This window comes from Mytilus galloprovincialis, chromosome 9, assembly GCF_965363235.1.
Source record: "Mytilus galloprovincialis chromosome 9, xbMytGall1.hap1.1, whole genome shotgun sequence".
Taxonomy (NCBI): Eukaryota; Metazoa; Mollusca; class Bivalvia; order Mytilida; family Mytilidae; genus Mytilus; species Mytilus galloprovincialis.
In genome coordinates this window covers 22,730,621-22,758,584 of record NC_134846.1, presented here as the reverse complement: position 1 = coordinate 22,758,584, position 27,964 = coordinate 22,730,621, and the positions used below count along the sequence as shown (strand labels likewise).

Sequence of the window (27,964 nt, the reverse complement as noted above, 5' to 3'; positions counted from 1 at the left end):
AATTTAGATGTTAACAGCTCTTTCAGATACTATTTTGGAAAACTGCTGAAGTTCATAAATGGTCCCTTTGTAACTTTAATCTATAATTTGACCTTTATCCCCAAGGAAAGGTGTCATAATTCTTTGCAGAAGCCTGGAACTGCTGAAAAGAAGTAAGGCATTAAATACAACTGACCTTGTCATAAATTCTGTTGAGTAACCTGGGTACTGTAGGGAAGAATTGAGGTTTGAGACTCTGCAGATCTTCTGGAAGTTTCCTTATATCTCCACAGGAAAATCCTACTTGACAACCATGCATATACATAACAACCTGGAAGATATAGTTCACATTTAAACTCATTTATAAAACAACTAGAGGCTCTTCATGTTTTGCTCACCTTGGTATATGTGCATATTAAACAACTTACACAGATGTATTCATGACAACATTAGTTTTTGTGATGGTTATGTGTTCGTAGATCTTACTTTACTGAACATTCTTGCTACTTACAATTTTCTCTATCCATAATAAACTTGGCCCTTTCGTTACAGAGGAAAATGTTTTGAAAAAATTTACCAAATCAATGAAAATTGTTAATCAAAGGGCTGTAAGCACTGTAGGCAGTTAACCAAAAACCAAGGCAAACATAATTATGAAAACTGTGGCAATGTTGCTTCAATTTTTTTTTAAAGATTTAAAAGAACAAACATTAAACATTCATATATAATTGTACATTGATGTTCATTTAATGAAATAATCATTAAGGCAAATAATTCATATTTTATCAAGGTTTTCAATAGCAACGTATATATATCAAGTTTATTTTTTTTTCATGGTCATGAGTCTTGAGTCAGCAGTGGTACAAATTCACAATGATTGCAGATCTTCTAGTTGATCATAATTGTTTGTATTAGTTGACTGTTAGTATTTCAAGTTGACTTTAGTACGAGCTTGTAAAAGTATGAATAGACTTACTTCCCTCGAAAAAAAACTGAGTTTGTGTTCTACAGTACAAAAGTTATGAGACACAAATCAGACAAATGTTTACTACTACAGGGATCAATAGTGAGGTCTGACTGACCTGTCCATAGTAAATGTAAATGACTCCCACCTTCAACCCAAGTCCATGATGTCTAAGTTTGGAATAAAATGACAGGTATTAGGTCTAGTAAAGTGATATGCATATGTAACGCCTATGTGATTGACCTTATATGTCATTCAATCTTTTTGAAATGACAAACTGGTATGAATATGGTTTAGGAGTTAGTATCTCAATCTTTTACAAGTCTCAAAACACACACAAGAGGGTGTGAGTGATCCCAGTGACTTCCCCTATATTTCATTTGATTTGCTATATTGTCCAATACATGAATATATATGGTTGAGGGGTGGGGATCTCATCTGTTTCCAAGTTATCAAACAGGATTGGGTAGGGTGACCCTTAGGACTCTCCCTACATTTCATTTGATTTGTTCTTTTGTCTTATACCTGAAAATATATGGTTTAATTTAAGGTTAGGATCTTGACTGTTGCCAAGTTCTTAAACAACAGGAGGGGTGGGGTGACCGCAGGGATTTCCCCTATATTTTATTTAATTTGTTATTTAGTCCCATACATGAGTATATTTGGTTACGTGGTGAGGATCTCGACTGTTTCCAAGTTCTCAAACATGAGGGTGCAGTGACCCTAGGGACTCCCCCTTTAATTCGATTTGTTATATTGTCCAATACATGAATATATATTGTTTGTGGAGATCTCAACTGTTCTCAAGTTCTCAAACAGGAAGGGGTAGAGTGGCCTTACGAACTCCACCTATATTTCATATGATTTGTTATATTGTCCCATACATGAATATATATGGTTTAGGGGTGGGGATCTCGACCGTTTCCAAGTTCTCAAACAGGAGGGGTGGGATGATCCACAGGGACTCCCACTATATTTCATTTGATTTATTATATTATATACATGAATATATATGGTTTAGGGTGGGGATCTCGACTGTTTCAACAAACAATACTGGTTAACTTACATTCATTCCTCTCTCAAAGTTGTGAGCTAATGGTAGATAGGATAAATGTCTGTCTTCTGGTCCTATCGTGGTAACTGTCTGAAATAAATTAATTAAATTAATTGATTAAACACATGAACCAACGAATGGTAAATCTTCTTTGAGTAGATTCCATAAAGTGGATACCTCGGGAATGCAGGATCATTATGATAAAATACAATGTCTGAAATAAAGATTTAAAGCAAAATAATTTTAATATAGAATCAAATTCCCATGAGATAGGTATGATGCCTCATGTAAACATATAATAAAACGTTCATTAACATTTTATGCATTATTTTGTACCTCTAAAATTATATCAGTATTGAAACTAACATTTAAATGCTTAAAGATTATTTGATAAGATTTAAATTGATAATATGTAAAAACTTCTCAAAAATGAATACTTACAATCTAGCTTCCCAAAAGAATTAGAAAACTATTGCATAAAAAATATTTTCAAATTCTACTATATCGTTTAATAAAATGCATGACTGTGCTTGAAAAAAAACAAATCAGGTCTGAAATTCTTGACAATTGCTCAATGTACATTTGCTGGCTTTATAAACCATTTTAGATGAAGATAATTTTTAAGAGGTTTCCAAAGTCAATAAGAATTAATGAGAGATAAATATCCAAAAATCTTTTTAATATCAGAAGGACAAAATGAACAAAATTGATAACACAAATAAATATGCCGAAGCCAAAAAATTGACATTTAAAAAAAATCTATTTCTGTTACAAAAAATTGTAGATAATAAATATATGGAATTTGAAATATACATATTTTGTATGAGGTTACCTTTATACTATAAATAACAGACGACATGTTAGCTACCATGTTTCTATGTGAGATCATCACACCTTTAGGATCACCTGTAAATAAATATAGGTAAAAATAAGGTGATATTGTATAATTGCAAATGACACAACTATGCACGACACATGAAAGAATATAAACAATTACAGGTCCCTGTATACCCTTCAATAATGAACAAAAACCCATATTGTATGGCAAGCTGCAATAATGAATCTAGACTTTCTAATTGTACAATGGGAGAACAAAGGCTTAATCTATATTATAAAACGACCTGACTACAAGTTAGATAAAAAGAATTGCATTCATAACAATGCCAGCTTTTTTTTTATGAATCATGTTGCAATGTTTAATTTATCTATTCATAAGACTTTTGATAAATCAAAATAAAAATCATAAAACATCTTATCATTATCATAATATATCTATCTAATCATGTACATGATCCTTAACAAATGTACACATTCTTTGCAAATAGTCTTCTTTTGCTTATAGTATACTATAACCTACCTGTTGTACCACTGGTATAACATACTGTCATTAAATCTGTTGGTTTGGGAGGCTGAAAAAATAAAAATGTAAGCTGTAGAAGAGATTGATTTATGCAATCTACTAACAGTACCTAATTAGTTTCAAACAAAAATTGCTCAATGAGGATGGGAAGTGCACAAGTATGTATTAATAGTATCACATCAGGTACTTACACATTTCAATCTGATTGCATGTTTGAATGTAATACTGTAGATTACAGCAATGTTTTTATTATTGCTAAAGTACAATAGGGTTATTATTGCAATAATTAAACTCCCATTTTCAAAATTTCAAACAAATTAAACAGGATTTTGATAAATATCTCAAAAATTAAAATCAAACATTTTAGTAAACTAGAGGCTCTAAAGAGCCTGTGTCACTCACCTTGGTCTATGTGCATATTAAACAATGGACACAGATGGATTCATGACAAAATTGTGTTTTGGTGATGGTGATGTGTTTGTAGATCTTACTTTACTAAACATTCTTGCTGCTTACAATTATCTCTATCTATAACAGTACTTTCTGTGGAAAATGTTATTGAAAATCTTCAAATTTTAAGAAAATTGTTAAAAATTGACTATGAAGGGCAATAACTCCTTAGGGGGTCAATTGACTATTTTTGGTCATACTGACTTATTTTTAGTTCTTACTTTGCTGTACATTATTGCTGTTTACAGTTTATCTCTATCTATAATAATATTCAAGATAATAACAAAAAAACAGCAAAATTTCCTCAAAATTACCAATTCAGGGGCAGCAACCTAACAACCGATTATCCGATTCATCTGAAAATTCCAGGGAAGATAGATCGTGACCTGATCAACAATTTTACTTCCTGTCAGATTTGCTCTTAATGCTTTGGTTTTTGAGTTATAAGCCAAAAACTGCATTTTACCCCCATGTTCTATTTTTAGCCATGGCGGCCATCTTGGTTTGTTGGCCGAGTTACCGGACACATTTTTTTAACTAGATACCCCAATGATGATTATGGCTAAGTTTGGTTAAATTTGGCCCAGTAGTTTCAGAGGAGAAGATTTTTCTAAAAGATTACTAAGATTTACGAAAAATGGTTAAAAATTGACTATAAAGGGCAATAACTCCTAAAGTGGTCAACTGACCATTTTGGTCATGATGACTTATTTGTAGATCTTACTTTTCTGAACATTATTGCTGTTTACAGTTTATCTCTATCTATAATAATATTCAAGATAATAACCAAAAACAGCAAAATTTCCTTAAAATTACCATTTCAGGGGCAGCAACCCTACAACAGAATGTCTGATTCATCTGAAAATTTCAGGGCAGATAGATCTTGACCTGATGAACAATTTTACCCCATGTCAGATTTGCTCTAAATGCTTTGGTTTTTGAGTTATAAGCCAAAAACTGCATTTTACCCCTATGTTCTATTTTTAGCCATGGCGGCCATCTTGGTTGGTTGGCCGAGTTACCGGACACATTTTTTTAACTAGATACCCCAATGATGATTATGGCTAAGTTTGGTTAAATTTGGCCCAGTAGTTTCAGAGGAGAAGATTTTTCTAAAAGATTACTAAGATTTACGAAAAATGGTTAAAAATTGACTATATAGGGCAATAACTCCTAAAGTGGTCAACTGACCATTTTGGTCATGTTTGACTTATTTGTAGATCTTACTTTTCTGAACATTATTGCTGTTTACAGTTTATCTCTATCTATAATAATATTCAAGATAATAACCAAAAACAGCAAAATTTCCTTAAAATTACCATTTCAGGGGCAGCAACCCAACAACGGAATGTCCGATTCATCTGAAAATTTCAGGGCAGATAGATCTTGACCTGATGAACAATTTTACCCGATGTCAGATTTGCTCTAAATGCTTTGGTTTTTGAGTTATAAGCCAAAAACTGCATTTTACCCCTATGTTCTATTTTTAGCCATGGCGGCCATCTTGGTTGGTTGGCCGGGTCACCGGACACATTTTTTAAACTAGATACCCCAATGATGATTGTGGCCAAGTTTGGTTAAATTTGGCCCAGTAGTTTCAGAGGAGAAGATTTTTGTAAAAGTTAACGCAGGACGACGAGTCACTTTCGGCCAGGTGAGCTAAAAATGAAAAAAATTGCAATAATAAATGCATGCAATAATTTCTTAATTTACAGTAGTATCTAACAATGTGATATATATGTGTGAAAATAATTTTTGTAAAGAAAAAGAAAATCAACAGATTAACATACCACTGGTGCTTGTAATGACTGTTTACCGTCAGCCTAAAATTACATGAAAAGAAACAATGATAACACCAAATATATACAGATTAGACAAAACTTTCAATATTTACAAGCAATTTTACCTCACCTCTATAATTAATCATTTTGTTGTTCCATTGATGTGAGAACCGTAACATGATTTATTCTCTTATGGATATTTAATAAAAAATTTTAACAATACCAAATCATGAATTCTTTTTCTATAATAAACATGAATATGAAACTTGGATACTAAAATTTTTTTTATAAAATAGTGAGACACATTAGGAGCGTTAACAGAATAAAAGATGGGTATTTATTCATTCCTTAAAGTTTTCTGCATAATTACTATCAAACAGATAAGCTACTTACTTCAAAAGATGAAAACTTTACAATTTTGATGTTACTCTTTGCTGCCTGAGATTTAGTTTCTTCACTGACATTTTCCATCACAATGATGCAGGCTAGCGTTGGCATGCTGCTGGCCTTTTCCAATAAAAGTTTGATTTTGTCTTCTTTGTCCACAACAACATGGGATATACCAACTAAAATGGATGAAGAGTATTGTAATAATAACCTTCAATGTTACATATGTCATAACAACAATATTAATCCTGTCCCCATTTCATGCATGTGACTATTAAACCTAATTAGACTTCTTTACTGGCTTTGTATTAACATGGACAACAAGACGGGTGCTACATGTGGAGCAAGATGAGCTGACCCTTCCAGAGGATCTGAGATCACCCCCAGTTTTTGGTGCCCCGATTTGTTTTGCTTAGTTTTTAGTTTTCTGTTTTTCTGTTTTGTGTACTATTGTTTGTCTATTAATCTTTTTCTCTTTTAGACATGGCGTGGTCATCAGTTCTTTTATGACTTATGCTTTTGAATGTCCTTCAGGTATTTTCTCCCTCCCTTTTTTAGATCAAAACTGTGGATGAACAAACAGATGCAGACTACAGATGCTATCCTAGGTAGGGTATAACTAGTTTGCAGTCATTTTTAAGGGAAATAACTTCTACAGAAAAAGTTCAAAATGAAGATTTTTTAATCTGTTCACTTACTTTGGTTTATAATATATTTGCATGCATCAGGTCCTAGTGTATCATACAATGGAACTGAGACCATAGAGAACATGGCACACGCTTGGTCTGTAATCACCCACTAAAAAATAAATCATACAATGGAACTGAGATCATAGAGAACATGGCACATGCTAGGTCTGTAATCACCCACTGAAAAATAAATCATACAATGGAACTGAGACCAAAACGAACATGGCACACGCTTGGTCTGTAATCACCCACTGAAAAATAAATCATACAATGGAACTGAGACCATAGAGAACATGGCATACGCTTGGTCTGTAATCACCCACTAAAAAATAAATCATACAATGGAACTGAGACCATAGAGAACATGGCACACGCTTGGTCTGTAATCACCCACTGAAAAATTAGTCATATAATGCTTTAAACAGGAAGTTATTTTTTCATATGTAAATGTCCTGTGGTCAGTGTGGATTCATCAATATGTGTTGGATACTAATTTTCCGAGAGTTCGTGGGTACAGGGGGAAAAACAATTTAAATATTCAATGAATTACAAATTTTCTAAAGGAATGTCTGCAGACATGGCCAAAACCACGAAATTAAATATCCATGAGTTTTCCACAGTAATGAAATTATAGTATATCAGCATCTGACTTCCTGTTACGAAAAAAAACCACAAAAACAGTGATTAAGATATTCTTAATATTCTAATTGCAACCTTTAATAAGATCTCCTTGTCTGAACATCAGTTCCAAACAAATGAATCAGATATTTTGTAAACCTGATAAATGTGCAATTTAGTCTGATCTTATTACCTCTGCTCTATTAATGCTGTATATTCCTATGAATGTATCATTTCTAGCCTCCAAACCATCAGCTATCAACCCTGATCCAAAAGCTTGAGCCCTGTCATAAATCTGTAAAATATATTGAATGCATCTATGATTCATAGCCCTTTCATCCTAAATAAGTCTTAAACTTTACAATATTTCGGTGAATTTACAACTTGATGGATGGCCAGCTGTTCAACTTGCCATGGTTAATTAAGTGCATATACATAGATTGATTTATTTTAGTGTTTTTAATGCCATATTTAAGCAATGCTTTTGGGCTATTTCGAGGCAGCCAGTTTTTATTGGTTGAGGAAGCTGGAGTGTCTGGAAAAACCACCAACCTAAAATAGGAAAACTGACAATCCTAGTCAATTAAGATTGGAGTATAGTCCACCAACATGAGCGGGGGGTTTAACTCACACCTCAGTTTTGACTGGCTAGTTATTACAGTCAGTAATAACTTCTTAGACAACTCGGCCACCGAGGCCCAAAATGCCTATACTGGAGGAGAATATGATAATGTGATATGAATATAGACCCTGCTTTGTACTAGACTGACATACTGTGCTGAATTTTTTAACATGCTTGTTGAAAAGGTAAAAATCGGAGTTGGTGGTTTAAAGCTGTTTTTGCAAAGTCCTTGAATATCTTTAAGTAACTTCATACATTCTTTGCTATGGTTATCATATAATTGAAGACGGCGTAATTAGTTATCTGTGTTGTTTGGTTACTGCTGCTTTGAAATACATAGAAGTTTCTTTCATTTACATTTCTCGACACGATATAGCCTTTTTGTGCAGATAAAATGAAAAGCAATTACCAATCAATAAATTATTTATATAATACTAATCATCATGTTGCTATCAAGTTATTACTGGTACCTTCCTGTTGGTATGACTGCCAGACATACTGGTACCTACCTGTTGGTATGACTGCCAGACATACTGGTACCTACCTGTTGGTAAGACTGCCAGACATACTGATTGCTCCCTGGTGGTCTGGTTCCTAAGCATGGACCATTATCTGTAAGCAACATGATAATGATACTGACATTATTTAATTTAAATCAACAGAAAATTCTAAAAAGTTTAAATGATTAAAAACATTGAAATAAATATCTGCTTTTATAATTACATGTATTAATCATGCAAGTTAAATATCTAAAAATGTCCTAGATTCAGTTTCCAATCTGGAGATTATGAAAAAGTAATAAAAAATATCTATTGCAAAGTTAGTTGAAACGTATCTATAGGTAGAGCATAGAGTATACGTTGCAATTTCATAAATTTCAGTATTATTTTTCTTTTTAAATTCATCAATGCAATCAGGTTATGAAGATTTCAGAATATAGGTCATAAGTAAAAATATAATCTAATTTATAAGTGTCAAATAAAAAATTGGAGTATGTATATAAAGCAGTTTTGTGGAAATATTATGAGCGCATTTGTTTCTAACCTTAACGACGTAAACGATCATGCACGTAGTCGTTTAGTCCATTTGTTTCTTACATTTTTTGGTCAACGTTGACATCGTTCACATAAATGATGTACGCGCAAAATCAGTCTGCACCAAAAACTTTTCAACTACTAGTCCGAAGACCAATATTCTAACATTTCTCTTATTGGGCCAAACAAAGTTTTGCAAAATCTTACTAGTCCGAATGAAATTTTACTGGGGCATCGGACTAGTGGCTAACCATGCAGACTGCAAAATAGTCGCGTAGTCGTTGATCGTTTATCGTTGAGACGTGTAAACGATAAATTTGTTTCTGCATCTGTCGTTTAAATAATTACGAGCACGTGTTGTTTTCGCAAAGTCCTGGTAATTTATTTCCCGCACTTTTACCTGTTTGTTTACAGTGCGTGAGTGTAATCTATTTCTGTCTGAATACGTGGGGTCAATAAAGTTTATTAAACGATGTATTTGTTTCTAGCAGCTTAACGTTTACTAAACGATAGTCATCAATGACAAAATTTAGGGTTAGAAACAAATGCACTCTATTTGTCCACTTAATCAGATGCATGTTGATTATGTTGATGCTTATTGCCTTCTAATAAGGTCTCAAAACAAAATTGTATACTAGTTCAGTGATAATGGACGTCATACATGTCATACTAATATCTGAAATATACACAAGAAACTAAAATAAAAAATCTTACAAGACTAACAAAGGCCAAAGGCTCCTGACTTGGGACATCATTGGTTAAACATGTTTTTTGAGATCTTCCCCCCCCCCCCTTAATACCTCTAGCCAATGTAGTAAAAATATGCATAACAATACACACAGTAAAACTCAGTTTTAAGTCTACGACACCTGTATTTATCATACCTTTCTTAACAAATTTTAAAGATTATCTATTTAATTGCATTGTACTTACTTGACATTTGTAATCCACGTTTAAATCCTTCAAATGTGGTCTTAACATCATCATAGTAATATTCTAACAATTTACCATCTCTACAGAACTTTGATATACGTGAACCATCCTGAAGTAAAATTAAACAGAAAAATATCAGTTCAAGGAGATGTAGGGGTATACATACATAAATGAGACAGCAACTCAATGACAAAATGACATCTGAAGGGATAAAAATATATCAAAGGTTCATTATGATGTTGGACCACTTTTACAGTTGAACCCCTGATCAATTCTTACAAATGCATATTTGTTATGTTTTGATTTAGAAATCAGCTACATTCGCATAGAAATAATTATAAATCACTGGTAGCTGAATAGATTTGGATAACACCTAAAATTATAAAATTGTCTTTTAGGTATCTTTAATTTCTTAATAACATGAATAATTTGTTAAGTGTATGACTGGTGAGGCAGATGCCAAGAACGCAAGTCTCAAAATCTATCTTAAATTCTTTAATAAATGTGTGTTAGGCAGGGTTGGCAAAGTATTACCCGCCCAGGTTTTCCCGGGCTGGGCAATACTCCCTGAAACGGGGAATACTGGGCAATACTGGGCAATATGATTTTTTAAGCTTATTTCAACACAAAATAGTAAAGACTTCTTGTAGTTTCATAGTATTATAGCTAAATATATACATTTTATACAGATAACCATTGAGAGTCATCAAAAATTCAATTTCATTCTCTTCTCCACATAAATTTTATGTAGGCAAAATACAATATTTGCACAATTTAGGATTCCTCGTTAATTTCCAAGCATTGTTTCAATAATCTTAACACTTTATTGCAGTGTTTAAGTGAATTGTAAAGTAAATTGCTATATACACAATCATGACTGCTAAATAAACACCCTACAGGGTCTTGTCATTATTAAACTCTTATAGAAATGAAAAGACTGATTATTGTTATATAAACATATCTGTGTTCTAATCTGAATAATTACTTATTAATTAGTTTTGTACATTTGTACATATATAAATCATTTCAAAGTAATTTTTCTTACATGTACATGTAATCCTTAAATTCTTTATACTAGTTATATATTTGAAAAAATATTTTTTTATCAGAGTTGTTAGAATAATTCTTTCTCAGATGTATACACTTGTACTTTTGTACATGTATGTATCATAAGACTCTCAAACAAGTAAACTTATTTATAAATAAAAATAGGTTTACATATATATCTTAAATGTATTGCATTTGTGTTTGATTACTGAATCCTCTTTGAAATTCAGGCCAGAAACGTATATTACCCAGTATTGCCCAGTATTACCCAGTAAAACCCAGTAAAACCCGGGTTTTCCCAGTATTTCCCACTGGGCTGGGCAATACTCATAAAACCCGGGTTTTTGCCAACCCTGGTGTTAGGTAAAAAAAAGTAAGTGTGTTTACTGTACCCCTACCTACCCTTATTTTTATCCCCTATCCTGTTTTTTTTTTTGCCATTTTTTATTGAGCACTGTTAAAGTCACAATGTTGCTCACATTGACTGAATTTCAAAAAAATATATTAAAAAATCCCTATCTACCTGCCATGCATAGCTACCCTGTTTATTTTCAGCATGTGACAGTAAAGCCAAATAAAAAAGTATGTGTGGTTCCAGTTACATCTGAAAAAAAGTTAGGGTAGGTAGGTAGGGATTTTTTTTTTATTTTATGTTTTTTTTTTACATTGAGTCTATGGGAGCAACATTCTGACTTTAACAGTGCTTAAAGAAAAATGACAATAAAATCTTTAGGGTAGGCTATTTTTAAGCTGAAAAAGTAGAGACGGTAGGGTTACTGGAACCACACATATATTTTTATTTGGCCTAAGCACACATACTTTTTTTTTGGCCTTATGAAAAATACTACATGTACAGTACATAAATACTTAATTACAATACACTGGTAACAGATCAATAAAAGCAATTTTGCTTGTTTTTGAATACTATTTACATGTTTTTCATGTAACAGAATTGTATACTATTTACATGAGGTATTGATTAATTTAAAGAAAAAAATCGTTTAAACTAGCTCTTAACTAAATACTTTGTCTGAATTTGCACATTGTTCTGAACATGTCTGAAGTATTTGCTACTGGATATCAAGCAACCAACAATAAATCAATCAATGAAAGTGCATGGATCAGCTGCTACAAGATTTAAAACACTAAAGTGTCTTTTTTCTACCAATAAATCTTAACACAACCTGTACTTTAAGCCTTCTTATAGTGTTGAAAATTTCTCGTAACTATGAAATTCTCTCTGGGCAGTTAGGACAAGTTATAAATCAGATTCTTTAAAAGATATTTTTTTTATATTATTACACTACAGCTCAGGTGGATTTTGCTTTGCCCACCTGTCCACAGTGGGAGAGGGCACTGTGTGGGCAAAATTTCTAGCTTGTCCACTCTGCCCACCCATATGAGTGGGCATGCAATTTCTTTTGTTTAATCAAAAGACTTGCAAGTACAATCAATTTAAAAAAAGCAGATAAGTATTTGTAATCAATATTTTTACAAAAAAATATATTATACAGTACGGGTAGGGACTTATTTTTATGGATGTCTTAATCCGTCTAGTCGGATATGGGCAGGAATTCGCTAATGCTACTTTAGTGTGACATAGTAAGAAAAAAATAAAAATCATTATAAGCTTCTAACTTTTTTACAAATTATTGCTACAAATGGTGTCCTTCTATTTGTAACCAAAAAAATCATTTTTAAACTTGCGTCAGTTTGGAACCAAAGCAAATAATGAATTTGGAGCATGTAACATGGACACTTTTTCCAAATTGAGATTAATGATTCCTTAACTTATTCAACATTCAATATCATATATATTGATCACAAAACATTGTCTATCATCAAAACTCTAAAATTTATATTTTCATTTCTTTCAGAAATTTTGTGAAAGCAAGTTTCCTCTACTTTTCTGTCAATGTTACATGCAATGTTTAAGAGATAAATACAGTAAGAATCATTTTCTTTCTGAACATGTAAAGGCTCTTTTTCATTGTGTTCCCCTCACATTAAAAAATTGTATTAATATTATTGCAATTATCTCATTTCTGTCATAAAATAGTGACTTAAATGTTGCATGTAACGTGGACACAAAAAATATGAATAATGAACCATGCCAGAATTGACCTTAAAAGATATAAAAAGCCTCCAAACAACCAACGGAATGTAAATTATACAATTATACTGCCACATTTCTCATATATGATATTATTTAGATAGTGGTTAATACCAAAACCATTCACCTAAATTTCAGACAGCAGACATATTTTTTAACTATACCAGTAGTATGCTTTTTCATGGTGGTACACTATGGAAGGCTAAATTAAACGATATTCAAATGTCAAAATAACCAGAAACATAAAATTAAGACCAAAGATAGATCAATTGATGAAGGAGTCATCCAAAATTTCCACAACATGAAACATTTTAATATCAGTAAGTAAGCAAACCGTTTTGTTATGCACAGGGATGAGATTGATAAGAAGACAACCACACAACCATCAGCATCCAAGAAGTTTCTCACTCAATAACTAATACTGACAAAGGGTACAAAATGATTACATGTATCCCTCATTCATGTGACACAGTTACACTTAAAACTAATAGTATGAAAAACCAAGACAAAATATGGACAAATCTACGAGAAGTTGATACAGCTGCATTTATTGAGAATCTTATTTTCAATCGTTTACATAACTTCTATAAAGAACAATTTGGGTTTCATCTTTGAGGTTGTTGTCTGATAGACATATTACCCTATATCTCGTTTTATCTTACATTTATGATAACTTTTTAAGGTTTAAACAATAAATTTTATTTCAAACATTAAAATATTCAAAACAAGTTTCTTGTTTCTTGTTTTCTGTCTTCAACATCTTCAACTATCTATCTGATAAAAGAAAAAAACAAAACACAATTAATCTACCCTCAATCAGAACCAAAATCCATGCATAGACTATAAAATTTACAATAATATAGAAACTCTCAAATATCTTGTATCAATTTTTCAATGCCATTTCATCTTGAAAACTTGTTACCTAAACTACAGGAAGCCACAATTTAAAGGGCCCCATAATGACCAGTGTAAAACAATTCAGAAGAGAAAACCAACACCCATTAGACCATAGTGAGTCCTGTTTCAACTTTATTTCTTTTACTTTTTTGTTTCATTAGCGTCACTGAATAGTCTTTTGTAAACGAAAAGCGTTTCTGGCCTACAAAATTTCAATTCTGGTATCCATGATGAGTTTATTATTATTATTTTGAAATCAGAAGGAGCCTGAACCTCTTATAATGCAAAAGATATTCTGGAATGTCAATTATTGGCATAACAATTAAAAAAAAATGTTACAAATTGAATTCCTCATGATTTCTATAATGAGCATCAGTAAATACACATGATACATGTGTTGACTGGTGAATGAAAAGGGATAAATAAACAAGATTTTGAAATAACTATCTTCTACACTGCTGTAGAATGGTCAAATTGGAGATCACTAGTATGTCTGCATACACAGTCACCATCATCTGGTTTTCTGACACAGAACTACTATCTGACAGGCTGAAAGGACCGTCACCACCTGACTCACTAATAGGGACCTTATCAGACTGGCTAACACAGACATCATAATCTGCCAGGCTGATAGGGTTATCACCATCTGACAGGCTGAAAGGGATATCACCATCTGACTGGCTGACAGGGACATCACCATCTGACTGGCTGACAGGGACATCACCATCTGACTGGCTGACAGGAACATCACCATATGACTGACTGACAGGAACATCACCAACTGACAGACTAATATGAACATCACCATCTGCCAGGCTGACTAGGATTTATTGCTGATCATCTTTTTCTTTCTTAGGTTTATATTGGCTGTAGATTTTTTTTATTAAAAATTGCATGTAAATTTTCAAGACCGACACCAATTTTGTTGTCAATGAAGAAAATACACTTCTAAAAAGAATATCTATATTTAGAAATAAAGATGAAGTTTGATGGTGGTAAAACAAGTTAAATTATCAATAATCTCTTTATAGAGCAAAGGATTAAGTAAATGTTATCAGTTCTGTTCATGCGTGTAACATTGACAGAAAAGTAAAAGGTTGTATGTCAATGTTACATACATGAAGACCAGAAGATGAAAGTGGTGTGCTTAATAGTCAACTTTGGAGAAATAATATAATTGCTGCCCAGTAATATCTAATTAATCATTTAGGTTATAACATGATATATAAATGTCTGACTTTAAGGAAGCAATACCTTTGCATGTAACATAAAAAAATCTTGACACAAAATATTGTTGTCAATGTTACTAACTAGTGTTAAAAGACAAATTAAACAGGAAAACATGAAAACGCTTTAATTTTGTAAAATAAAAATAAGATAAAAGCTCCATATGGCAGTAAGTTTTGTTTACGCATGTAACACTGGCCTGAACATGTAAAAGTCTAAATAATAGACTGTCAATGTTACATACACAATTTCTTAATGAAAAAAAAGTTTAATTTGGGTTTACTTTATACATTATTTTTTAAAATAGGTATCATAATAATAACTTTGAATATTAAAAATTAGATTAACTGTTGATTTCAACACAGTAAAATCTTCTCATGTAACACAAAAAAGACCTGATACAAAAATCGTAGTCCATGTTACTCATAAAGTTATCATAGGAGCATCAAAGAAATTGTGTGATGACAATATTTCAGATTTTAGTCATTTATAAACTCAGATAAACTCATTTTAAAGCTCATAACAGAGGTTCGGAAATCAATGCTTTTAAAACATTATAATTCTGGGTTATGTATGTAACATTGACAGGAACACCAACAAATGATGAGGAAAAATTGCTAGTCAATCAGGAAAAAAATAAACACAAATAATTAAAACTCATTTATTTCTTTAATATCATTTTAATGAAGCAAATTTAAATTTCAACAAGATTTTATTGATTGAATAATTGTATGCACATTTATTAGGTTGTAGCATGTAACCTGGACGCAGAAGATGTGTCAATGTTACATGCCTTTAAACGATAAGAATTACAAGTAAATATTGTAAAGTCTAGAAATCAAGAAAGATCAACAACTTCTCTGTTAAGAATTCAGCATAAATTTACATTTGATTTATTATTATGCACTGGCCAATTATGCTTTAAGTGTAATAAAGTAATATTGTTTTTATTCTGGTGTCAATGTTACATTTTATGTTTTCAAATTAAGTGGCCAGTTATCTTTATAATGCTGAGAATGAATACAAGTACTAGTTAATCAAATTGGCAATTAATCTGTGGTATTTCATGTAAAAAATTAGATTGATAAGGCAAACCGTACAAAAAAAAGCTTTTGCATGTATCATAGACACCTTTCCTTTGTAAATATTTTCGTGTCAATGTTATGTACAGAAATCTCTCCAGCAATAAAATGAATATCGTAAGGGTCAAACCTGTTTAAATACAAGATAAACTTATATTTTTTGACAAAATTGCAAAGCAAGTCACACATCATTATCAAAGAACCTAATTTACACAGAAAGTGCATGTAACACTTCATTGTGAGGTCAAATTAACCTGGTCCCACTCTCTTATCATCTGCTTGATCACTGGTATATGCCTAGTGTGAAAGATGACAAAGCCACATTTTAATGTAATTGTCAGTGGGTTGAAATGGGAAAAAAATAATTATGGTAATGCTTACTATAAAAAGTATACAACTGTTATAAAAAGATGAGTATTATTGGGCAGTATTGACACGAAAATGAAATAAATTTTCTTACCTTCTATATTTTTCAAACTTCAGTTGATTGATAAAAATCATGAAATCCAAATTGTACCCATTGTTGACACCTTTCAAAATTTGCCATGCTGGACCAATAACTTGTTTCCAAAGCTAATCAGCTAATGAAAAGGTGCATGTAACATTTGTTGACGGGAAAAGTTACATGCACTTGTCCATTTTCAAACGTATTTTATTTGCAGCAATAATCGGATTCTGTACAAAATGGGGTTTCTAAATGATAGATGGATCATTTTGCAGTTGATTTTCAACTATTATAGTAGAACAATCCTTCAGGCATATTCTAAATATGACTAGGGGTTTTGCCACTGCAGAAATGTCACACTTTTTGTCTACATTTTTCAACTACCAGCACATAACAAGTGCTGATTTTTTGTTGATTTTTTTAATTGGATCCATTTTTTTTGCATTTGGCAATAAAGACTAACCCACTTTGATATTTAAACAATGTTTATTCTCCATATTTGCATGATTTCTTTATTTTTTAATTGGATAAACACTATTGACCCTAAAATTTCACTAGCGAATTCCTGCCCATATGACTAATCCGACATTTTTATGGTAGGTAGTATGGTCATTAATCAACAGATCCAGGTGTGAATGGTCCTTTCATCTTAATCCGTGTTGCTAGAATTACGGTTCACTGATTTCAGAATCAGATTACCTGTAATTTTAACCTCTCAGTCACTTTATTGATTATATTAGTTCTACATCGTATTTGACATAAAATATTTTTACAGGTGAAGTACTGGAGAAAACTTTGTTTAATAAAAATAGTCTATTTTTGTTAATTTTCGTTTTGATATTTCAACTGTTATTTATTTTCTTTGTTCCTAAAAATTATTTTTATTTTATGTTCCTTTTCGTTTGTTTTTTTTTTGTTTTTTGTATCTTTTTCTTATTTGTTTGCATAAATTTTTTAAACATATATATTTTTACATGCATGTATTCTATTTCTTGAAGCTTACGGTTATTTTTATTTTACTGATTTATTTTCCACGTAAATCCATTGATTAGCAGAATGCTGTCTCAAGTGCTGCTGCATACGTTTTAGTTTGACGCGGTCACATGCAAAATATTTCTATAATTTGTATTTAATATTCAGTCTGTGTTGTGTCAGTTCCGAGATAAAAATAATTACAGTGAGCAATACTTGTATATTATTAGTAGCTTGATGATTCTTTGTAGTTTTTACTTTTTACTGTAAACAAATATTGTTCGAAAGTTGGAGATGTATAACTAAAATAGAACGCAAATAATAACACTAGAAGAAAATATTGATTCTTCCCGGGCATAAGTTTATTCTAAGATTTCCGTGTTAGTTCATTATGCTAAATTAATATAATTGATCTGCATTTGGGGGTAGGGGGTAAAAGGGGTCCGGATCTCGAAATCCCGGGCTTAAAAACACGAAGTCCCAAGGTCCCGAATTTAAATAAATTTAAATCCCGACATCGCGAAAAAAGAATTCCCAGATCCCGAAAGGGTTAATCCCGAAATCCCGAACTTAATTGCATAATATTAATTTACGCACAATCCATGTAAAAAAGGAAACTTGTATGTTATATTTTTTATAGCAATCTAAAAGAAAAAATTGCCGTGAAAAGACAATTCCATGATACACATATCAGTGATCAACAGCGTGTGCACGTGGTTGAACTTTAACTTGACTCCACTCACAATAATATTGAATGCTAATAAAAGATATTAAAGATCGATTTTGTCCACTGCACGAGATTTTTATATGGCGGGAAATGTCGTAACAGTAAACACAGGTGACCTTACTGACCGACCGTGGGAAAATTCATTCATGATTAAATTTGATGTGGAATGATTGACAGTATTGTGCTTTAGTTTTGAGGCTCTTGATCGATTTACCAGAATAGAAATTTAATCGATTTACATACATCAGAGACATATATACACATGTATATATGTCTCTGCATACATGTATAATCAAAACACGATTTAGTCTTCTTTAACTATTTTTTGTTTTATTTTTATCAGTCATTTCCCGGATTCCCATTTAAATAATCTATTTGGAGACCTCCTTTAAACTTCGGAAATAATACAACATCGATTTAAAAAATCATACTGACTGCGCGAGCTTTAGAATGACTAGAAGTACGACGAAAAAGTAAAGACAGCTGATCATGACTAGTACGACTAGCCTTCAACCCCATTGGGGTATAAATGTGCATTTAGTCAATAAACTATATAAGATTAAACTTTGATTTTCGTGTATCGATTTGATACAATTTGTAAAATATATTTATAACACCGGCGATTTTCATAAAAAATTTCAGACATGAAAATAGAAAGGCATATTATCTCGAGTGTCAACAATTTTAAATAAAATAAATAAAAATAGGAATCGAAATATGATCTCGGCGTTATAAATATTGTACTAAAGGAAACCAATTGTTTGACTTTCAAAGAGATTAACGGGAAACATGGCAAAATAGAAAGCACGAGTGATCTGTCTGACCAAAATGTTTCACTTGCGAGAAATGATTGACAGGTGTGAATAGATGTAGAGGCTCCGACGGGGAAAGTTGTATCAAAAGGAAAATAACTTAATTCAAAATGCCTATACATATTTCATAAATACGATATGTTGGCCTTATACTTAAAATTGAGTTTCTTATAATAACATATAAAGGAACAGGACGCTAAAAGCGGGAAATAATATAACCATCAACGAAAACTCGTATAATTTACGGGATTGAAGTCTCAACAATTTGATTTAAACTTCTATTGAAAACAGTCTTGGTTGTTATTAGGCTTATTATTTTGAATTAGATGAAATATTTACGGTTTACAAATACAAATACAAAATAGTTAATTGGCACAAAATATATTGTTAAAAATCGTCTTTATTTCATTTTCAAATTATAAAAAAAATAAAATTATATTTAATTTTAATTTTTATTCTTATATTTAATTTTAATTTTATTTCTTATATTTAATTTTAATTCTTTCTCTTTGAATACAAAACAATATTTTACATTTATCTATCCTCCATAAATACTAATATATCTGTACAGGTAAAATTTAATTCTAATCAAGCTGGTACAGATTGATTTACGACCTTCCACTTGGATATTGCACAGCAGGTGTTTATTACACTGGGACAACTGTCCGACCCAGTCTGACATCTAGACGGATTAAGACATCCATAAAAATAAGTCCCTACCCGTACTGTAGCTAGAGTGGGCACGGGTGTTTACCTCTAAGGTGGTAGCCTGGTCATTTATATCTGTAGGTGGTATCAGTGGCTCTGGTCGTGTGGCAATGTAATAAGTGGCAGCAGCCGCTGTAACAGCTGTCACAGCCCCTAATGTTACACCTAATGCACCTCCAGTATCTCTCATATGCTGCATCTGAAAATAATCATGATACTCATTTTTTTTCATCAACCATGGTAAATCAATGAGACAACTCAGACAAGGTCTTTTAATGGATAAACTTACCTCTTATAACAAGGCTTAGGCCGTGTTCACACCAAATGCTGCGTACTGTAAACATGGTAAACCCATTTACAATTAGTTTCATGTAATGAACACTGGTTTCACATTAAATTTGTTCTCATCTGTACATTGGTTTTAATTACCTGTAAATGCTGTACATGAAAATTGTTCATTAAATAACATGTACACATAATTTACATGTACATGTCATTGTACAGTACAGAAAATTGAATTAAAAATTTCTCTGTTTACAATTGTATCGGTTTGAGAAAGGCATTTTTTTGGGGGAAAGACAGGGTGCGAAAAGATTATTTGGTCTATTGAAAATGTTTCACAATTTAATTCGAAAGTGATCGATTGTTGATTACTAAACATCCAGTGGCAGATATTTCATGCATGTTCACAGTGAGAACAAATTCACAATAAAAACAATAGGTAGGTCATGTAATCATGGTAATAGAGACTGAACGAGATGAAAATGGACGTGGATAAGTACTTTTACATCCTGCACAGCCAAACTGACGCACTACTTTGGTAAGTGTTTTACGGACAATCAGTCAAAGATGCAAGTGACTATATTTCTTTTCCCCAGTCAAACATCAGTGCACATGTAGTGATTTTGGGAATAACTTATCTGAACAGGTACTAACTATAAAACTAACCTTGTCCACGACATGATGAAAATGAAAATTTGTTCCAACAGAATGCAGGACTTGTATTAAAGACTAATTCAATGCTTTCCAACACAGATGGGGCTATAACACTAGCACTAAGTTCTCACACAAAGCGACCAAATCAAAAAATAGGTCTTGACACTAAATCCTAGAACTGGCAAAAGGGATTATCCCGTGTATAACTGTTTTAAGTGTTAGTGTAAATTTTGACTTGTGTAAGCCCTTATGAAAGTTTTCTTCTCGGAATGTCTTTGCAATAAAGGTGTTACGATCTGCTAAACCTTATTTATACATAATTATTTTCGTTCATGTGTCAATTTACGTTTTAGAGGCCTGGATAGCAGTCTGTGATCAACAACGGTGGACTTTGGTCAATGTTTATCTCAGTGTCACATTTTACTGGTACTATATACATGATCTATAGCAGTTTATGATAAAAAGAATAAAATTTATCGGAAACCAGTATTTGGCGGGTCTATAAGATCTTGATTGATGACCGACCAAACATGTAGTATTTCCGTAATAGTTAAAGAAGTCACACCTATAAAATAATAAAAAGATAATATAAAAGCAACAAAACACAAATTGGACTATGAAATTACATCTGATGAAGTAGAAGATGCCATCTTTGCACTTGAAATAGGCAAATCACCAGGAGCAGACGACCACTTCCCTGAATTATTTAAATTTGCAGGACCAAATTTCATAGAAGCCATGAGAGTAATGATCATGGAACAATGGGAAACTCCCTACAGAATGGAAAACTGCCAATGTCAAATTCCTTCGCAAACAGGGAAAGACCAACTACTATTCTCCGTCATCTTATAGACCAATCAGCCTCACTAGTGTCATGTGTAAAATAACAGAGAGGATAATCCTAAACCGACTTGCAGCCTTCATAGAGGGAATGCAGATTATTGATATAAATCAAGAAGGCTTTAATAGGAAAAACCACTCTACCTCCAACTGTCTACTGCGATTTATCCGAAACGTCATAGAGAAATACAACAAGGGTGAAATAACTTTGGCATGTCTAATTGACCTGGAAAAAGCATATGACTCAATCTGGAGAGAAGGACTAATGGTAAAGCTACATAAACTAGAAATCCAAGGAAAAACATGGAAATGGATTAAAAACTTTCTGAACAACAGAATGGCAAAATGCATATTTGATGGGTTCATAGGAACTGAATTTGAAACAAATATAGGACTACCACAGGGATCTGTGCTAGCTCCTACTCTGTTCAACATCTATATAAACGAGTTTCTGAATGACATCAAAGGTGAAAACACAAAATTTGCAGATGACGGTACAATGTGGCAATCCAGAAAGCCAGAGAAAATAGATGAAATGAAAGAGGAAATGGCACAAGACATCGGAAAAGCAATAGAATGGACCAGAAAATGGAGAGTTAATATCAGCATTGAAAAGACAGAAGTGTGCATGTTCACCAAAAAGAAAATCAGTAAAGAGGATAAAACCATCAAATTAAATGGAAAAGACCTAAATTATAACCCAAACCCAAAGTTACTCGGAGTAATACTGGACGAGAAAATGACGTTTGGAAAACACTTAGAAACACTGGAAAAAAGAGCAAGTAGAAATCTGACCATACTACGAGAAGTAAGACAAATCAGTAAGATGAATACCAAGAAACTGTTACAATTGTACTTTTGTCTAATAAGATCTGTTGTGGAATATAGCTGCCCAGCATGGCAGGTTGCTGAACAAAAAGACCTCCAAAAACTTGATAGGTTACAGAGGAAAGCTCTCACTCTGTGCCTAGATATGCCATCAACATCAGGCAGAGAAGCTTTAGAAGTTGAGGCGGGAGTTCTACCAATAGACCTGAGAATCGAAGAGATTTCTATAAGAGAAATTGCAAAAATTCAATCAAAGTCCATAAAAGAACCTATTAAACAACAACTTATAAATTACCAAGAAGAAATAGGCCATGACATCCATATAACACCAATGGGCAAAGCGCTATGTCAATCAGTTGAAATGGAAAAAGAAACTGGCATTAACATCAATTTAATAGAGCCGGAATTTACTTATAGACTTGGAGAAACATCAAGGACAAAAACAACACCATCATACTGGAACAGACTTGGCAGCTCGAAATCAAGAACATCAGAACAAAAGAAACTATGCATAACAGTCATGACAAAATTAATAGGCAACACAGCAAACGACCAAGCAACTGCATACACTGATGGATCATGCATGGGAAATCCGGGACCATGTGGAGCTGGTGCAATCATATACACAGAAGACTCAAGACCAGCCATACGACTACACAGACCTGTCGCTCAAAGAGGATCCATCTTAGGCAGCAACCATTTGATTTTCTGGGGGGGGGGGCTATGGTTTTTTTTGGAAAAAAAAGTTTGTTTCCAGTTTTTGGAGAAAAAAATAATTTGTTTTTGATTCTGAGAAATTCTGAGAAAAAAAAATTGTTTGTTTCACCCTCAGCTGCCACTATATGTAATGCTAAAATTGAAAGAAAAAAATTGTTTTCGACTTGTCGCGAAAAAAATTTGTCCAGAAAAAAAACCCATAGCCCCCCCCCCCCCCCCCCCCCCAGAAAATCAAATGGTTGCTGCCTTACTAGCAGAGCTTGTAGCAATTGTAATGGTACTGGAATTTTGTATACTGGAAAGACTACACAACACCATCACCACACTTAAGATCTTCTCTGAACAGTCAAAGTGCAGTAGGACTCCTCACACTAAATTGGGCACCCAAATCCTATATTGATGTGATTCGAGACATCAGAGAACACATCGAGGACCTAAGAACTAAAGGGATGGAAATTTGCATCCTATGGACACCAGGACATGCAAATATGCAAGGGAACGATGAAGCGGACTTATTGGCAAAGCAAGCAGCAGAAGAAGCAACACAACTCTTGCCAAAAAACAACATAATTACCCTTCAAGACGTAAAACAAGGTGCACACAAGAGTGTCATGCTGAAGAGGCAAAGACGATGGGAATTAAGCAACACAGGAAGAGACCTTTTTGAGATAACACCAAATGTTAAAAACATCCCAATCTTTGACTATCCAACCAAAAAATTCTTCAGCATCTTTATACAACTTAGAACTGGCTACACAACCCTTAACTATTATAAACAACGCATAGGGCAAAACACCACCGACTTATACAGCTGTGGAACTAAGGAAACACAACAGCACTACCTCACAGAGTGCCCCAACTACGAGAGTTATAGAGAAGAAATGTACCACCAAATTTACAAACGAAATTGGAATACGCAAAATCAACACATGCGCACTGCTAGGAAGACTAGATCACGAAAACACAGAAGAATATAAACGGAAGTTAGAAATCATTTCGGCCTTTATTTCAAAAACAGGACGTTTCGACTTACCCGAACATCCGCAACCTCAATCGTAACAGCAAAAACAAAATTAAAGTACATGGAGGAAAATACATGGAGGAAGATACACATAGGGCGTAATATGTGCACACCAATGAGAAGAGTTGTGCCATAAGGCCATAAGATTGAGGATTGAGGACACCTGAAATTTAATAAATTTTATGACTCTAATCACATGGGACATACCTCTATATTGTGAAGTCTAAAGGCAAATGTGTTTCATCTAACCCTGGGACTATAATTATACTAGGATTGTAGTCCCAGTCTAACCTATTGTCATGTTGTAAATATGTTTTTCGTTGCTATAGCATATATATATATATATGCTTTTTGCAATAAAGTATTCATTCATACATTCAACCCAAATAATTTTAAATACATTGGTGAGGCATAACTGTTTTGCTGTTTTGGGGAAAATTTAATTCTTTGTTATCTGTTATTCTGAAAACTAATTTGTTCACGCATTGTTGTCAATCATGTCAATAGTAACGGAATTTGATGCGGCTGTCATACAAGTGAAAAGTTAAGCTAGCTATTTAACGGTTTAACCAGGTTCAATATGTAGAAAAAGTCTAAGTGTGCCAAGTCTGGAATATGACAGTTGTTATTCATTCGTTTGATGTGTTTGAGTTTTTGATTTTGACTTTGATTAAGGACTGTTCGTTTTGAATTTTCATCGGAGTTCACGGCTGAGTTTTTTGTGATTTTACTTTTAGCTGTTAGCTGTTATTGGACTATTATTTATTTTCGTTATCTGTTATTGTGAAAATGTATTTGCTGTAAAACTGTTATTGAAAATTGGAAAGTTTATAATAATAAATTTACCCTGGTAATATGGCTATACGGTATGGGCTTTGCTCATTGTTAAAGGCGGAACGGTGACCTATAGTTGTTAATTTCTGTGTCATTAGGTATCTTGTGGACAGTTGTCTCATTGGCAATCATAGTTACAACATCTTTTTTTATACTTATAGTTAACAAATATCTGGTGGTACCATTTCTCAAAATGAAGACTAACCTTAGATACGTCTGCACAGTTCTAATTCCAAAAGCAAAATAGTTTTAAACAAACAGTACATGTTCGCCTTTTCCTGGATGTTATTTGGCCAAATAGAAGGAAGTACTATAAGAAGATGCAATAACGTATGTCTGACATCACATACATTTTGTAATATATAATTAGTAAAAACTCTATAAAAAAATCACTGTATTACATATCAACATATATATATACATTAGAAACCCTTAAGCTATACATATAAACAAGAGAAAAAATAATAATAACATAGTAAAACAAAGTATTATAGAATAGAACAAATTGAATTAACTAATTAAAAATACATGTAAAAAAAAACAAAAAAAATATTATAAAAAACAAAAATATATTTAAAAAAAAGATATACTGCAGTACTATTCGAACACATAAACATCAATTTGTAAATATTTGAGAACAAACCAGCAATTTTCTAATTAAAAATTGAAAGTCGTTCCATATTTATTCTCTTGTTTTAATGTATTGTGAATTGATAATATAGTATCTAGGCAACCTAGGCGGATTTAACCCCCTTGGCTGGAAAAAAATTTGCTTGATTATATAGGGAATCACCAAAGCGTGACCGGAAAGGGTCCCTTCTTCGGCAGTAAGTGGGTCCCACTTATGAAAGTATCTGGATCCGCCACTGGTTAAGTATTGTTTTCTATAATTAACAATAGAATAAGTTGATTTTTTGGAATTTTGGGTCCTCAGTGCCATCTAACTTTATATACTTGTTTGGCTTTCTAACTATTTTGATCTGAGCGTCACATAAAGTACACATACAAATGTATTAACACCATTATTTTTTTACCAAATAATGATCTATCAATGGTCAATTTAAACGTGGTGTAAAAAGAAAGTCGATTACGTGATATTTAAACGAAATAATGCACGTCGACTGTCAAAACCAGTTTGAGATAATGTATGAAAATTCATTGCAATCTATTTACATTATAGACAGATAAATCTTCCATGACAGTTTTATCTACGAACAGCACTATCAATGTTATTGGATATTACGTCTGGCCATGGAAGCGTTTCCTGTTCTATATAGAATTACAACTGGATTTCGACCATCTATGTCTGGTCTTCTATTGGCAAAATCGGTAAAACGACAATTATACACTTGTGCAAAATATTTTCTTAGCAATTAGGCAAATGCAAAGCAATTACTTCAAATTCTAAGCATTAAGTCTAAAGTACGTTGAAGAAACCGAAAAGATATAAGAAGATACTGTAGGAGTATAATGTACGTACGCTTCAGCAAAATTCAATTAATCTTAGGCGTTACATTTAGAGATTAAGTAATTTGTAAGCATGGTATCTTTGTGATTAGTTTTCTATAGAATCAAGATGTATAAATTTCCTCTTTAAACTTAATTGAATATTGCCGAGGTTCTTATCAAACGCATAAAAGGAATTATAATAGGGTTTCCCACTTTATATCTGTGTTTTTCATTAGTTGAAAAGGCTCATACATGGTACACAGAAGAAAAGGGCTGTTCGACGAACATACTAAAGTGATAATTTTTATTTTAGACAAGGAGTTCAAAAGAAAAAAAATCAAAATAAATATATATATATACAGCCGTGTTCATTTGAGAACACCGATGATATTATTGTGTTCAATAAGTTGCAGTGAAATCGAACATTTGTTCTTTATACTTTTGTTGAAGATCAAATTGTTAGTTTCTGTTTAAATTGTCTGTAAGTAGATAAAGAAAGATGTGGTATGAGTGCCAATGAGACAACTGTAAGTTTCATATTTTATACACATGGGCATCTTTTATTCATATAAATCTTTGCCAAACATTGTTTACTTTAAATGTTCGCATAAACCAATCTGATTCTGTGTTAGCTAACACGTTATTTTATAATATTTCATAAAAATTTTAAACATAAACATAAACAGCTGTGGTATGATTTTCATTTAGACAACGTTAACAACCTACCAAAGTTGAAATGAAGTTGATGTAAGCAATTATAGGCAATCACACGGCTTTCAAATATGAGAAAGAAAAAAAAACATATCATAGTCGGCTATAAATGGCCCTTAGATGAAACATTTGAATCAATTTAATCGAGAAAAACTAACGGCTTAATCTATCAGTATAGAATGTAACAGTTTTTATTTTATGAAAAAAAAAAAAAAAAGAGACATGAACCGACGACAACCACTGAACTACGGACTATTAACATAGAACAGACGCATTTTTGGAGGCACCAACCCCCTTAACACGAACAGTGGTGTACATGTACAGAACAACACCAAGAACAAACTATGAAATCAGTTGGAAAGGCTTGACTCGTCTGTTCGATACAAGCAGGAAAAACATCTACCCTCCCCAAAAAACAATACAAAAAACTAACGGGGCAGGGTATTTATACATCCCTCAAAACTAAAGCAAAAAAGCCATAAATACAGATTTTAGAGTACTTGATGTTACTGCAATCTAGAAGTTTGAAGTCAATATCCACTAATACAATGATTATATATTTAAGACTAAAATGATCAATCAGTACATATCAAACATCCAATGGATTTAGTAAAAAGCCGTCACTAACAGTTTAAGAAAATCTTGACTTTGTACAATGCAAATATAAAGGTATAGACAGATTGTAGAACATTTTGTACCGCATATGTAAATATGTCTTGTATATTTC

At 32.5% G+C, this 27,964-nt stretch overlaps 1 protein-coding gene across 4 annotated transcripts in view; it reads right to left on the bottom strand.

Moving 5' to 3' along the window:
* Window positions 1-25,376, bottom strand: part of LOC143044640 (long-chain-fatty-acid--CoA ligase 1-like) — a 46,134-nt gene extending 20,758 nt beyond the window's left edge. The window contains exons 1-12 of one of the 4 annotated variants that reach the window (XM_076216695.1): window positions 25,283-25,376; window positions 19,948-20,100; window positions 9,872-9,980; window positions 8,449-8,516; window positions 7,476-7,577; window positions 6,674-6,773; window positions 5,982-6,154; window positions 5,598-5,630; window positions 3,355-3,406; window positions 2,830-2,903; window positions 2,010-2,087; window positions 176-310 (exon numbers count right to left, since the gene is read on the bottom strand). In XM_076216695.1, the coding sequence (XP_076072810.1) occupies window positions 176-310; window positions 2,010-2,087; window positions 2,830-2,903; window positions 3,355-3,406; window positions 5,598-5,630; window positions 5,982-6,154; window positions 6,674-6,773; window positions 7,476-7,577; window positions 8,449-8,516; window positions 9,872-9,980; window positions 19,948-20,100 (1,077 nt within the window). In that variant the 5' untranslated portion in view covers window positions 25,283-25,376. Of the gene's footprint in view, window positions 1-175; window positions 311-2,009; window positions 2,088-2,829; window positions 2,904-3,354; window positions 3,407-5,597; window positions 5,631-5,981; window positions 6,155-6,673; window positions 6,774-7,475; window positions 7,578-8,413; window positions 8,517-9,871; window positions 9,981-19,947; window positions 20,101-20,849; window positions 20,953-21,183; window positions 21,278-25,282 lie in introns of those variants that run through there. The other 3 variants (XM_076216694.1, XM_076216696.1, XM_076216697.1) reach the window with 3 other exon arrangements.
* Between the last annotated feature and the right edge of the window lie 2,588 nt (window positions 25,377-27,964).